This window comes from Apodemus sylvaticus, chromosome 16, assembly GCF_947179515.1.
Source record: "Apodemus sylvaticus chromosome 16, mApoSyl1.1, whole genome shotgun sequence".
Taxonomy (NCBI): domain Eukaryota; kingdom Metazoa; phylum Chordata; class Mammalia; order Rodentia; family Muridae; genus Apodemus; species Apodemus sylvaticus.
In genome coordinates, this window is record NC_067487.1 from 21,821,504 (window position 1) to 21,836,068 (window position 14,565).

Sequence of the window (14,565 nt, forward strand, 5' to 3'; positions counted from 1 at the left end):
TAATAAAATCCACATGATATTGGGAAAAATCCAGACAGGTTGATCAATGGAATTGAAGATGTGATGATAAAGCCACAAACCTATGGACACTTGATATTTTTACAAAGAAGGCAAAAATATAAAAGCTTCTGTAAGGCATAGGACATCATCAATAGGATAAAAATCTGCATGTAAAATGGGAAAAGTCTGTCACCAGTCCTAGAGCTCACCAAAGGATGAGATCTAAAACATATAAAGAACTCAAAAACTTAGACATCAATAAGTCAAATAGAGTATAGATCTAAATATAGAATTCTAGACAGAGCATCTTTAAGAGCTAGGAATTACTTAAAGAAATATTTAAAATACTTAGTTATCGAGAAAATGCACATCAAGACCCTGAGATCCTATTGCAAACGTTTCACATTGGTTAAGACCAAAACTCAAAAAGATGCACTATCATAACCTAAGGACCCTTGATCAACTATATGCATAGCAGCTGTATTTGTAATAACTAGATACAAGCAATTGTCTCTCAACCGAAATGGAAAAAGAAATTATCAGTGAGGAGTAGTTTCCCATTGTACTTGAGAATTTGTCCTGACTACAAAATGTTCAAAGATAAAGTTGGAGCAGAAACTGAGAGACAGGCCAATCAATGATGGCCCCAATTTGAAAACTATGACATAAGAGCAAGACCACTCCAGACACAGATTGGAGACTTGCTAACTGTTATGTGAGAGGTCTCATCCATCAAGTGATGTAAACTGATGCAAAGACCCACAGCCAAAAATTAGGCAGAGCTTGGGAATCTTGTGAAAGAGGGCGAGGAAGGTTTGGTGAGCCAGATCCTTTTTCCTTAACTATGCTGTTCTGTCTAATTTCAATAGGAGAATATGCATGTCATCCTACTGCAACTTGATATGCCATGGTTGGTTGGTATTCATATGAAGCCTCCATTGTTCTGAAGAGAAAGGAGGATAGAATGGGGAAGAATTGGGCAAGGAGGAGAGGAGGGTAGGAAGTCTGTGGTTGGGATATAGAGTAAGTTAATTAGTAAATGAATGGAAAAGAAAAGAAAACACACACAAAAAATGAAAATAACTATTTTTGGCCCATTGCTGATCCTACTGTAGTGTATTCCTTAATACTTTAGTTTGAGCTAAGAATTTCTATCTAGTTTTCAGCAGTATTTGTTAGTTATCTCCATCACTGATCGAATTATACACGGCGAGTTCAAGTAAATCAATAAATTAGGAAATAATGAGAAACGTCATGTACTCTAATGTGCGTATTCATAGTGGTACAGAAAACAGTTTCTAGAAAAATTAATATTTTATAAATGAACAATATCGATTTCTTATAAGTAAGATTATCTACATCATGTTCCAAGAAAATGTTGAAGAGGGTTAATAGCATCTGATAAAAATTTGATTTTTCTACTCACCCACAGGAGACATTTCTGGAACACTAGCAACATAAGGTCCATCCAAAAACTTTGGCTCATTATCATTAATATCCTGTACTTTAATGATGAACTCAGATTCAGGCTCCAATGGCTTCCTGGTTTCTATGTCCACTGCCTGAGCACGGAGAGTGTAGAAAGGCTTTTCTTCTCTATCCAGGCTTCTTATTGCATGAATGTCTCCTGTAGTTTCATCAATTGTAAAAACAGTGCCAGCACCATCTCCAGAGAGCGTGTATTTAACAGTGCCCTCTCCCTTGTCCAAGTCAGAATGTAGCTGAGAAAGAGAGAGACAATTTATTTATCAGATAAGTAATTACTACTTAATAGTCTTCTATGTCTTATCTACACCTGCTTGGTTCTTGAAATTTAAAATGTGGATGGCTGTATAATTCAGACTGTACTCTTAACTTCTGAAACATTTTGTCAGTCGCTTTAACACATCTTCTTATAGATTATGTTATTTTGATTCAAACTATTTAAAATAGTTTAAACTGCTCCCTGGAGAATAGATGTTTTTTTTTTAATTCCCCAAGATTACATAAGAATCTATTTCAATTAGTACATCATTTAAAGAGATGAATTTTAACTGGAATCATTTTTTTGTGTTTGTCATAAAATGTATATAAAGGTGTTGTTTTACAAGAAAATATTTTGTTACAATGGTTTTGGTTTCACTAATGATTCAATATAGAAGATGGCATTGAAATCATTTTCAATTATACTATTCTTTATACTTAGCCTTGTGTGCATGGCATTAAAACTTATCACTGCAAGATGGAGTTAAAAATGTCATTTCTGTTTACATGTTAATAAAACCAGAATGGTTACAAATTAAACATTTTTTTGGTTTAGTTTCAGTATAGCACCATCCAAAATGTTATTAACATGAAATCATTCTTGTTTTGAATTTGCATTTGTATTTGTGTGTTTGGTATAGAAAATAATGTGGTGTAAATTTTTGAATGGTTGAGCAAAATATTTAAAGAAATAAGAAAATGAGAAAGTCTATGATTTGCATTATTCTTTAAAAGTTTTTATGCATTGCATCTCAGCATAAAAGGGGTTGCCGAGGATGATGGGATGAATGTTTTTTTTTTTTTCCCATCCTATTTTTTTAAACTGCTATAAAGCATGGGGAATTTGAGGCATAAAATCAAGCTGTAGAAAAATGTTCTTTGAACTTATGAATTTCAAATCACAATTGTCAAGCACACTATTAAAGATATTCAGTGCAGTGGGTATTACTTTCACTTTCAAATTTATGTTAAGGTATAAGACAGGCAAAGGCTCAATGCAATAGGGATGGTTTTATGAGCAGTAACCAGTTTGCAATGGCTTAAAGGATACGTGCAGATATTTTGAGAACTGAGTGAAAAATCTTAATTGGGTTTTCACAGTTTGATTCAAGTAAAGTCACAAAAAGAAAATTCCGTATCATTTGATTAAAGTCAAAACTGTTTTCTTTTCAAACTGACTTAAGAATATGTAAGCTGATGTGCTGTCAGCCCTATGAAAATCCAAATTAAATCCAGTGGCTGTTACTACCCCCTCTAACGTCTGTCTTTAACCTTCTAACTTAGAATATCTAGTCTTACAGAGATGAAATAATCAGAAGCAAACATTTAAAAAAAAAAAAACTTCTAAGACTGTTAGAAATTCATTGCTAAATGCACAGCTCATTTTAGTGGCAAGTGGTGTCTTTTAAAATTATTTATTGTTAATTTGTGTCTAATGAATATCTTGTGTACATAAAGAATTTGTACCACATATGCTCCCTATTTCCAGAAATGTGAGAAGAGGCCATTACTTATTTACAGAGATTTATGAGTCCCTAAATGGATTCTAGAAACTGAAGCCAGGCTCTCTGAAAACCACCAAGTGATGTGAAACCCAGAGTATCTCTCCAGCCTCAGCACAGCAAAATGTAGAAAGATATCACAGTCACTGCATGGGCTGCATGTCAAGATTATGTATTGATGGATTGTGGCATCCTGGTGACCAAAATAGATATGGGGTTTAGCCAGCATTGAATTATTCAGTATCTAATCAATATATATGAAAATTAAGACAATAACTTCTTGGGTATTGTAAAATCTCACTAAGTTAAATTGTAACACAGTTTTAACAGAAAATTGAACACAAGAAGATAAACCCTGTGTTTGTACTCATTGACAACTTTAAAAACACACTTTCAATTTTTAAAAGATAGGCCTTCACTGTGTTGTCCTGGCTTGTCTAGAACTTGCTTTTTAGACCAGCTAGCCTCTGAGTGACAGAGACCCATTGGAACCAACTGCCCAAGTGATGAAATTTGAGAAGTGTATCATTATGCCAGTCTAATTCTTTATATGTTGATTATATAGATATAGAAACATGGGTAATAAAAATGGCAAAGCAAATATACATTGCTCTGTAAATGTAATCATATAGTTATTGATTCAAGTATAGCTCTGTGAAGCTATACCTGATTTAAAAAAAAAAAAAAAAACACACTGGGTAGCCATTTTCCAATCACTAAACCCATAATATTTTCTCCATATCATTTGAAGTCCTTAAAATTATGTTTTTTACTGCCAAGTAGTAGTCACTCATGCCTTTAATTCCAGGACAAGGACGGCAGAGGCAGAAGAATATCTCTGAATTCCATGCCAGTCTGGTCTACAGAACAAGTTCCCTAACAGCAAGGATTACACAGAGAAACCAGTCTCAAAATTTGCATACTATTTATGTATGTGTGTGTGTGTGTGTGTGTATACATATATATATATGTTTGTGTGTGTGTGTGTGTGTGTGTGTATAAACATACATATATATATATGTGCAATTCGGCATTATATTCATATACTGGAATTGGTAGAGTCAAAAGCATTGAAAAATTTCTCATGAATGATATGTGAATGTATATCTGAGTAAGTATGCATTTGTGTGTTTTCTTCTGTTTATTTCTTTAAAATAAATAGTAACTGAAAAGATGGAAAATGTGACATTTTATGAAACATAGAAAATGTTGAACCTTCAGTGTTTCCAGCAATGGATCTCCATAGATAAACTGATTTCTCAAGTTCTCTGGTGATGCAATTGAGGCTCAGTTTATGCCATGTAGCTAATTTTATGCCTTATTTCCATAAGAACTGAGCCTCTCTTTTGGATGGTGTAAATTGTTAAAAATATAATACTACATCATTTCATGTCGTTGTCTAAAATATCACATGCAGGCATTATTAATTATATAAAAATAACAATTTTAAAAAATGCATGCTATATTTGTGTCTTATGCCAAGTATTAAAAATAAGGTTCTTCTGAGTAGGTGCTACACCATTTGCAGACTGAAACCGCCAACTCCAATAAGATCATCCTTTAGTATTGACACTTAGAATAAAATCCCCCTCAGAAAGAATCCCATAAATGATGGATGCAGAAATAGGCACTGTCCAGATAGTTGTTTTGTGGAAGCAATGGTGTTATTTTCCGATGTGTTCCAAGTCATCTCAGATGGTGCGTGAAAATGAGATGCCAAGAGAGGCTTAAAAAAAGATGCTGAGGCCTAGGTTCAGCATGGAAGCAAATCTTGAATTTCAGTGCTTAAAAGTTTGAGAAAGCTAATCTAAAGTTAAATGTTTACCAGCCTATCTCCGACTGTGGTTTGGAACTGCTGCATTAAAAGGCAGCGCGCTCGTATTTTCTGTGAGTCGGAAAGTGCACATCAAATGGAAAAAGTGTTTGTGTAAATATACGCAGCAGAGACTTTTATTCTCCTTTGCCATTTACTGGAACATGTTTAGTAGACATGCAGTCAGAGACGCAGTTGGGAGGAGACCTATCTGATTTTAGAAAGGTAATTTTTCCTAGATTTAAAAATGAAAGAAGACTTGTGCCATGATTGTTTCAGGTGTAAGAATTTCTATTTACACATGAATGTACTAGATAAATATGTTACAGACATGTTACCAAATTAATTGTAGCCATTTTATATAAAATACTTAATTTACTATGGTGTGTGTGTGTGTGTGTGTGTGTGTGTGTGTGTGTGTGTGTCTGTGTAAGCTCATTCATGACATGGTTCTTATGTGGAGGTGAGAGGAGAACCACAGATTTCAGTGCATTTCAATCAGATCCTCACTGTGATTTACTTCTGTAAATTAGTAAGATAGACTTTATATCCCAAACATGCAGGAATTTCCCTTTTTCCGTCTGTCCTTGGTACCAGGTACCAACTTACTTTGAAAGTTTTGACCATGATAGCTATTTAAAGAATATGGAATATTTGTACAAAAGTGATTCAGCTTCAAATACGGTTTAATGAGCTGTTCTGTCAGGATTGTGACAGACAGTAATTAGTACAGAGAGTGATGTAATGTATAATGACCAGAGGTTTCAGAGAAGAGTGCTGGTAAGTGGCCTAGACACCTTTGATAGTTTGACCAAAAAATGCGGCTGCTTTTTGCCCTTGTTCTGAAAATATGCTTGAGGCTAAATTAAAGATTTTGGATTATTGGTGTTGACAGGAGAGATCTCAGGACAGCCTGGTTATATATGGGTTTTGTGTGGTTTCTAGTGTTCACTCTAATGCTGATCTATAATGAAAAGGAACAAGCTGGGCAAAGATAAATACAAAATTTATAGTTTGATGAAAATGGAATCAGCAGAAAATTTGTCATTCGAGCCAAGTCCTGTGCTCAAGAGGAGAAAATATTTACAGGAAAATCCGATGTAAAATGGAATAAAGGTGACCTCAGGGCACAATCCTACCCAGCTATAATTTCAGCCTGTACAAAAGAATTAATGAAAAGCTTAAATAGTGAACAAAACCATCAAAATAGTGGATGTGAATGTAATTGAAAGAGGAGTCCAAGCTCTATCCCTGTCAAGCAGCAGAAAATGACACTTTTGACCATTTTATTCTGGCCTTAGTGTCAAGGATATGGGAAAGGAGCAGTGGAATCTCCATCTGTGGTTTACAAAGGCCACTGAGGCCAGATGTGTGTCAGGGATACTTTGACATGATGCCCAGAGAGATGATTGCATGCCAACGTGAAGGCGACGCCTGGCTTGTGCTGAATACTCCACAGTACTGGAGACGTCAAAGATGTGTGAGAACTAAGAAGAATATGGGCAGATGGTGTGGAAAGAGCTCAAAATCCGCAGTGTATGGTAGACAACCCAGCTGAAAGGAGTGGGAGCCCTGAGGAGCACTTTAATAGCAGGCTTAGTTACAGAATTTATACTTTTCTCTACTGCTTTTTGTCTTGCTTTAGCTTTAATTCTATATTTCCACATTAAGATACATTTTCTCCCTTTGGAATGATAATGTATATTCTGTTCTACTGTATGTTGAAGCATAGAATGTAATTTTTTGAGTTTGATTTTATAAAGGCCTTAAAGAGGTTGCCTAGAGTCTCAGAAGAGGCTTTAAATTTTGAAGGTGTAGATAGTGTTGAGCCTATAAAAGATTCTGGGGGCTTTGGAAGGTGGACTAAGTTCATTTTTGCATTATGACAAAGCTGCAAGTTTATATGTGTCATGACTTCTAACATAGTGGTTTGAGTAAGAATGGCTCACATAGGTTCATATATCTGAATGTTTGGTCACCAGAGAGTTGCACTATTTAAAATGATTACGAGCATTAGTGGCCTTATTAGAGGAAATGAGTCACTGGTATGGACTTAGAGGTCTCTCAGTCAACTAAGGCAATTATTTACTATAATTTTTAAATTTTATTTTCAGAATTCCCACAAAATAAACCACAGGCAATATTTATGTTTTTAATAATTTTTAAATATCCCGATTAAAATTCATACCTTTAGTCTATAGAAAACATATTTTATTGATTTTCTTTGTTAGTGCACAGGCTTTCCACAAATATTCATTCCTTCCATATTTCCTTTCTGATCTGGAAGGTGGATCATTACTGCTGATAGTTTTGGCTTTCTCAAGCTGTGATGACTGAATGTTCTGCTTATATTTAAATATCAGTGATTTAACTTGTAGTTTTGAATTTGTGTGTTGAATTTACTGACTAGCTGTGCTAACTTTGTTAACTTTTTTTTTATGTTGAATAGAAAGACAACTACTTATGTCCAGTTTTCTGTGGAACCACCAAACTGATTTCCAGAGTGGTTGTACCAGTTTGCAAGACCACCAGCAGTGGAGGAGTGTTCCTCTTTCTCCACATCCTCACCACAACCTGCTGTCTCCTGAGTTTTTGATCTTAGCTTTTCCGACTGGTGTGAGCTGAAATTTCAGGGTTGTTTTGATTTGCATTTCCCTGATGATGAAGGATGTTGAACATTGCTTTAGGTGCTTCTCAGCCATTCCATATTCTTCAGGTGAAAATTCTTTGTTTAGCTCTGTACCCCATTTTTTAAAAGGGTTATTTGGTTATCTGGAGTCTAACTTCATGAGTTCTTTGTATATATTGGATATTAGCCCTCAGTCAGATGTAGGGTTGGTGAAGATCTTTTTCCAATTTGTTGGTTGCCATTTACCTATTGACAGTGCCCTTTGCCTTACAGAAACATTGTAGTTTTTTGTGGTCCCATTTGTCAATTCTTTTTTTAAAAAAATATTTTGATTTTCGATATTCTTTGTTTACATTCCAAATGATTTCCCCTTTCCCAGATCCCCCCTACCCATATGTCCCATAAACCTTCTTCTCTCCATCCATTCTCCAATCACCTCCCTCCTTTTTCTCTGTCCTTATATTCCCCTCCAATGCTAGATCAATCCTTTCCAGGTTCAAGGCCCTCTCCATACTTCTTCATGGGAGTCATTTGTTATATGATTTGTGCCTTGGGTATTCAGAACTTCTGGACTAATTAATATCCACTTATCAGAGATTGCATTCCATGTGTATTCTTTTGTGATTGGGTTACCTCACTTAGGATGATATTTTACAGATCAAACCATTTGCGTAAAATTTTTGTGAATTCATTGTTTCTAATTGCTGAGTAGTATTCCATTGTGTAAATATATACACATTTTCTGTATCCATTCCTCCTTTGAGGGACATCTGGGTTCTTTCTAGCTTCTGGCTATTATAAATAAGGCTTCTCTGAACATAATGGAGCATGTGTCTTTATTGCATGCCGGGGAATCCTTTGGGTATATGACCAGGAGAGGTATAGCAGGGTCCTCCGGAAGTGTCATGTCCAGTTTTCTGAGGAACCGCCAGACTGATTTCCAAAGTGGTTGTACCATCTTACAACCCCACCAGCAGTGGAGGAGTGTTCCTCTTTCTCCACATCCTTGCCAACACCTGCTGTCTCCTGAGTTTTTGACCTTAGCCATTCTGACGGGTGTAGGGTGAAATATCAGGGTTGTTTTGATTTGGATTTCCCTAATGACTAATGATATTGAGCACTTCTTAAGGTGCCTCTCAGCCATCCGAATTTCTTCAGGTGAAAATTCTTTGTTTAGATCTGTACCCCATTTTAACAGGGTTATTTGGTTCCCTGGGGTCTAACTTCTTGAGTTCTTTGTGTGTATTGGATATCAGCTCTCTATCAGATGTAGGGTTGGTGAATATCCTTTCCCAATTTGATGGTTTCCATTTTGTCCTTTTAACAGTGTCCTTTGCCTTACAGAAACTTTGTAATTTTTTGAGGTACCATTTGTCAATTCTTGATCTTAGATCATAAGCTATTGGTGTTCTGTTCAGGAACTTTTCCCCTGTGTCCATGTCCTCTAGGGTCTTCCCCAGTTTCTTTTCTATTAGTTTCAGTGTGTCAGGTTTTACATGGAGGTCCTTGATCCACGTGGAGTGAAGTTTAGTACATGGAGATAAGAATGGATCAATTCGCATTCTTCTTCATGCAGACCTCCAATGGAACCAGCACCATTTGTTGAAAGGGCTATCTTTTTTTCCACTGGATGTTTTTGGCTCCTTTTTCAGAGATCAAGTGAGCATAGGTGTGTGGATTCATTTATGGATCTTCAAATCTATTCCATTGGTCCATTTGTCTGTCACTGTGCCAATACCATGCAGTTTTTAACACTATTGCTCTGTAGTATTGCTTGAAGTCAGGGATACTGATTCCTCCAAAATTTCTTTTGTTGTTGGAAATAGTTTTAGCTATCCTGGATATTTTGTTATTCCAGACGAATTTGAGAATTGCTTTTTCTAACTCTGTGAAGAACTGAGTTGGGATTTTGATGGGGACTGAGTTGAATCTGTAGATCGCTTTTGGCAAGATGGCCATTTTAACTATATTAATCCTGCCAATCCATGAGCATGGCAGATTTTTCCATTTTCTGATGTCTTCTTCGATTTCTTTCTTCAGAGACCCGAAGTTCTTGTTGTATAGATCTTTCACTTGTTTGGTTAGAGTCAAACCAAGATACTTTATATTGTTTGTGACTATTGTGAAGGGTGTCATTTCCCTAACTTCTTTCTCAGCCTGTCTATCCTTTGAGTATAGGAAGGCAACTGATTTGCTTGAGTTGATTTTATAACCAGTCACTTGCTGAGGTTGTTTATCAGCTGTAGGAGTTCTCTGGTGGAGGTTTTCAGGTCACTTAAGTAGACTATCCTGTCATCTGCAAATAGTGATAATTTGACTTCTTCCTTCCCAATTTGTATCCCCTTGATCTCCTTATGTTGTCTAATTGCTCTAGCTAGAACTTCGAGTACTATCTTGAAAAGATATGGAGAGAGAGGACAGCCTTGTCTAGTCCCTGATTTTAGTGGGATTGCTACAAGTTTCTCCCTGTTTAGTTTGATGCTGGCTACCGGTTTGCTGTATATTGTTTAACAATTTTTTTTTTTATTATTCGATATAATTTATTTACATTTCAAATGATTTCCCCTTTTCTAGCCCCCCCACTCCCCGAAAGTCCCGCAAGCCCCCTTCTCTTCCCCTGTCCTCCCACCCACCCCTTCCCACTTCCCCGTTCTGGTTTTGCTGAATACTGTTTCACTGAGTCTTTCCAGAACCAAGGGCCACTCCTCCTTTCTTCTTGTACCTCATTTGATGTGTGGATTATGTTTTGGGTATTCCAGTTTTCTAGGTTAATATCCACTTATTAGTGAGTGCATACCATGATTCACCTTTTGAGTCTGGGTTACCTCACTTAGTATGATATTCTCTAGCTCCATCCATTTGCCTAAGAATTTCATGAATTCATTGTTTCTAATGGCTGAATAGTACTCCATTGTGTAGATATACCACATTTTTTGCATCCACTCTTCTGTTGAGGGATACCTGGGTTCTTTCCAGCATCTGGCAATTACAAATAGGGCTGCTATGAACATAGTAGAACATGTATCCTTATTACATGGTGGGGAGTCTTCTGGGTATATGCCCAGGAGTGGTATAGCAGGATCTTCTGGAAGTAAGGTGCCCAGTTTTCGGAGGAACCGCCAGACTGATTTCCAGAGTGGTTGTACCAATTTGCAACCCCACCAGCAGTGGAGGAGTGTTCCTCTTTCTCCACACCCTCTCCAACACCTGCTGTCTCCTGAATTTTTAATCTTAGCCATTCTGACTGGTGTAAGATGAAATCTTAGGGTTGTTTTGATTTGCATTTCCCTAATGACTAATGAAGTTGAGCATTTTTTAAGATGCTTCTCCGCCATCCGAAGTTCTTCAGGTGAGAATTCTTTGTTTAACTCTGTACCCCATTTTTTAATAGGGTTGTTTGGTTTTCTGGAGTCTAACTTCTTGAGTTCTTTATATATATTGGATATTAGCCCTCTATCTGATGTAGGATTGGTGAAGATCTTTTCCCAATTTGTTGGTTGCCGATTTGTCCTCTTGATGGTGTCCTTTGCCTTACAGAAACTTTGTAATTTTATGAGGTCCCATTTGTCAATTCTTGCTCTTAGAGCATACGCTATTGGTGTTCTGTTCAGAAACTTTCTCCCTGTACCGATGTCCTCAAGGGTCTTCCCCAGTTTTTTTTCTATTAGCTTCAGAGTGTCTGGCTTTATGTGGAGGTCCTTGATCCATTTGGATTTGAGCTTAGTACAAGGAGACAAGGATGGATCAATTCGCATTCTTCTGCATGCTGACCTCCAGTTGAACCAGCACCATTTGTTGAAAAGGCTATCTTTTTTCCATTGGATGTTTTCAGCCTCTTTGTCGAGGATCAAGTGGCCATAGGTGTGTGGGTTCATTTCTGGATCTTCAATCCTGTTCCATTGATCCTCCTGTCTGTCACTGTACCAATACCATGCAGTTTTTAACACTATTGCTCTGTAGTATTGCTTGAGGTCAGGGATACTGATTCCCCCAGATTTCCTTTTGTTGCTGAGAATAGTTTTAGCTATCCTGGGTTTTTTGTTGTTCCAGATGAATTTGATAATTGCTCTTTCTAGCTCTGTGAAGAATTGAGTTGGGATTTTGATGGGTATTGCATTGAATCTGTATAGTGCTTTAGGCAAAATGGCCATTTTAACTATATTGATTCTGCCGATCCATGAGCATGGGAGGTTTTCCCATTTTTTGAGGTCTTCTTCCATTTCCTTCTTCAGAGTCTTGAAGTTCTTGTCATACAGATCTTTCACATGTTTGGTAAGAGTCACCCCAAGATACTTTATACTGTTTGTGGCTATTGTGAAGGGGGTCATTTCCCTAATTTCTTTCTCAGCCTGCTTATCCTTTGAGTATAGGAAGGCCACTGATTTGCTTGAGTTGACTTTATAACCTGCCACTTTGCTGAAGTTGTTTATCAGCTGTAGGAGCTCTCTAGTGGAGTTCTTTGGGTCACTTAGGTAGACGATCATGTCGTCTGCAAATAATGATAGTTTGACTTCTTCCTTTCCAATTTGTATCCCTTTGACCTCCTTATGTTGTCGAATTGCCCGAGCTAGTACCTCAAGTACAATATTGAAAAGATAAGGAGAAAGGGGGCAGCCTTGTCTGGTCCCTGATTTCAGTGGGATTGCTTCAAGTTTCTCTCCATTTAGTTTGATGCTGGCTACCGGTTTGCTGTATATTGCTTTTACTATGTTTAGGTATGGGCCTTGAATTCCTGTTCTCTCCAAGACTTTAAGCATGAAGGGATGCTGAATTTTGTCAAATGCTTTTTCAGCATCCAATGAAATGACCATGTGGTTTTGTTCTTTGAGTTTGTTTATGTAGTGGATTGTATTGATGGATTTCCGTATATTGAACCAACCCTGCATTCCTGGGATAAAGCCTACTTGATCATGGTGGATGATCGTTTTGATGTGTTCTTGGATTCGGTTGGCAAGAATTTTATTGAGTATTTTTGCATCGATGTTCATAAGGGAAATTGGTCTGAAGTTCTCTTTCTTTGTTGGATCTTTGTGTGGCTTTGGTATCAGCGTAATTGTGGCTTCGTAGAAGGAATTGGGTAGTGTTCCTTCTGTTTCTATTTTGTGGAATAGTTTGAAGAGTATTGGTGTTAACTCTTCTTTGAAGGTCTGGTAGAATTCTGCACTGAAGCCATCTGGTCCTGTGCTTTTTTTGGTTGGAAGACTTTCTATGACTCCTTCTATTTCTTTAGGCATTATGGGACTGTTTAGATGGTCTAGTTGGTCCTGATTTAATTTTGGTATTTGGTATCTGTCAAGGAAATTGTCCATTTCCTCCAGATTCTCCAGTTGTGTTGAGTATAGGCTCTTGTAGTAGGATCTGATGATTTTTTGGATTTCCTCAGTTTCCGTAGTTATATCTCCCTTTTCATTTCTAAGTTTGTTAATTTGGATACTTTCTCTGTGCCCTTTGGTCATTCTGGCTAAGGGTTTATCTATCTTGTTGATTTTCTCAAAGAACCAGCTCCTGGTATTGTTGATTTTTTGTATGGTTCTCTTTGTTTCTACTTGATTGATTTCGGCCCTGAGTTTGATGATTTCCTGCCTTCTACTCCTCCTGGGCGAAATAGCTTCTTTTTGTTCCAGGGCTTTCAGGTGTGTCATTAAGCTGGTAATGTATGCTCTCTCCATTTTCTTTTTGGAGGCACTCAGGGCTATGAGTTTTCCTCTTAGCACTGCTTTCATTGTGTCCCATAGATTTGGGTATGTTGTGTTTTCATTTTCATTGTGTTCTAAAAAGTCTTTAATTTCTTTCTTTATTTCTTCCTTGACCAAGGTATCATTGAGTAGAGTATTGTTCAGTTTCCACGTGTATGTGGGCTTTCTGTTGTTTCTGTTGCTATTGAAGACCACTTTTACTCCATAGTGATCAGATAGGAGGCATGGGATTAGTTCGATCTTCTTATATTTGTTGAGGTCTGTCTTGTGACCAATTATATGGTCGATTTTGGAGAAGGTACCATGAGGTGCTGAGAAAAAGGTATATTCTTTTGTTTTAGGATAGAATGTTCTATATATATCTGTTAAATCTAATTGGTCCAAAGCTTCAATTAGTTTCATTGTGTCCCTGTTTAGTTTCTGTTTTCCTGATCGGTCCATTGAGGAAAGTGCAGTGTTGAAGTCACCCACAATTATTGTGTTAGGTGCAATGTGTGCTTTTAGTTTTAATAAAGTTTCTTTTACAAAAGAGGGTGCCCTTACATTTGGGGCATAGATGTTCAGGATTGTCAGTTCTTCTTTTTGTATTTTTCCTTTGACCAGCAAGAAGTGTCCCTCAGGGTCTCTTTTGATGACTTTGGGTTGAAAGTCAATTTTATCTGATATTAAAATGGCTACTCCAGCTTGTTTCCTGAGACCATTTGCTTGTAAAATTGTCTTCCAGCCTTTTACTCTAAGGTAGTGTTTGTCTTTGACCCTGAGGTGTGTTTCCTGTAAGCAGCAAAATGTAGGGTCCTGTTTATGTATCCATTCAGTTAGTCTGTGTCTTTTTATTGGGGCATTAAGTCCATTGATGTTAAGAGATATTAAGGAATAGTGATTGTTACTTCCTATCATTTTTGACGTTATTTTTTAAATTTGAATGCTTAACTTCTTTTGGGTTTGATGAAAGGTTACTATCTTGCTTTTTCCAGGGTGAAGTTTCCCTCCTTGTATTGGTGTTGTCCTCCTATTATCCTTTTTAGGGCCGGGTTTGTGGATAGATATTGGGTAAACTTGGTTTTGTCATGAAATATCTTAGTTTCTCCATCTATGGTGATTGAGAGTTTTGCTGGATATAGTAGTTTTGGTTGGCATTTGTGTTCTCTTAGAGTCTGCATGAGATCTGCCCAGGACCTTCTA

General features: G+C 37.0%; 1 protein-coding gene across 2 annotated transcripts in view; it reads right to left on the bottom strand.

The window, feature by feature from the left end:
• Cdh12 (cadherin 12) overlaps positions 1-14,565 on the bottom strand; it is a 332,749-nt gene that overhangs the window by 200,656 nt on the left and 117,528 nt on the right. For both annotated transcript variants that reach the window (XM_052159683.1, XM_052159682.1), the window contains exon 2: positions 1,427-1,721. In XM_052159683.1, coding sequence (XP_052015643.1) covers positions 1,427-1,721 — 295 coding nt within the window. The remainder of the gene's footprint in view (positions 1-1,426; positions 1,722-14,565) is intronic.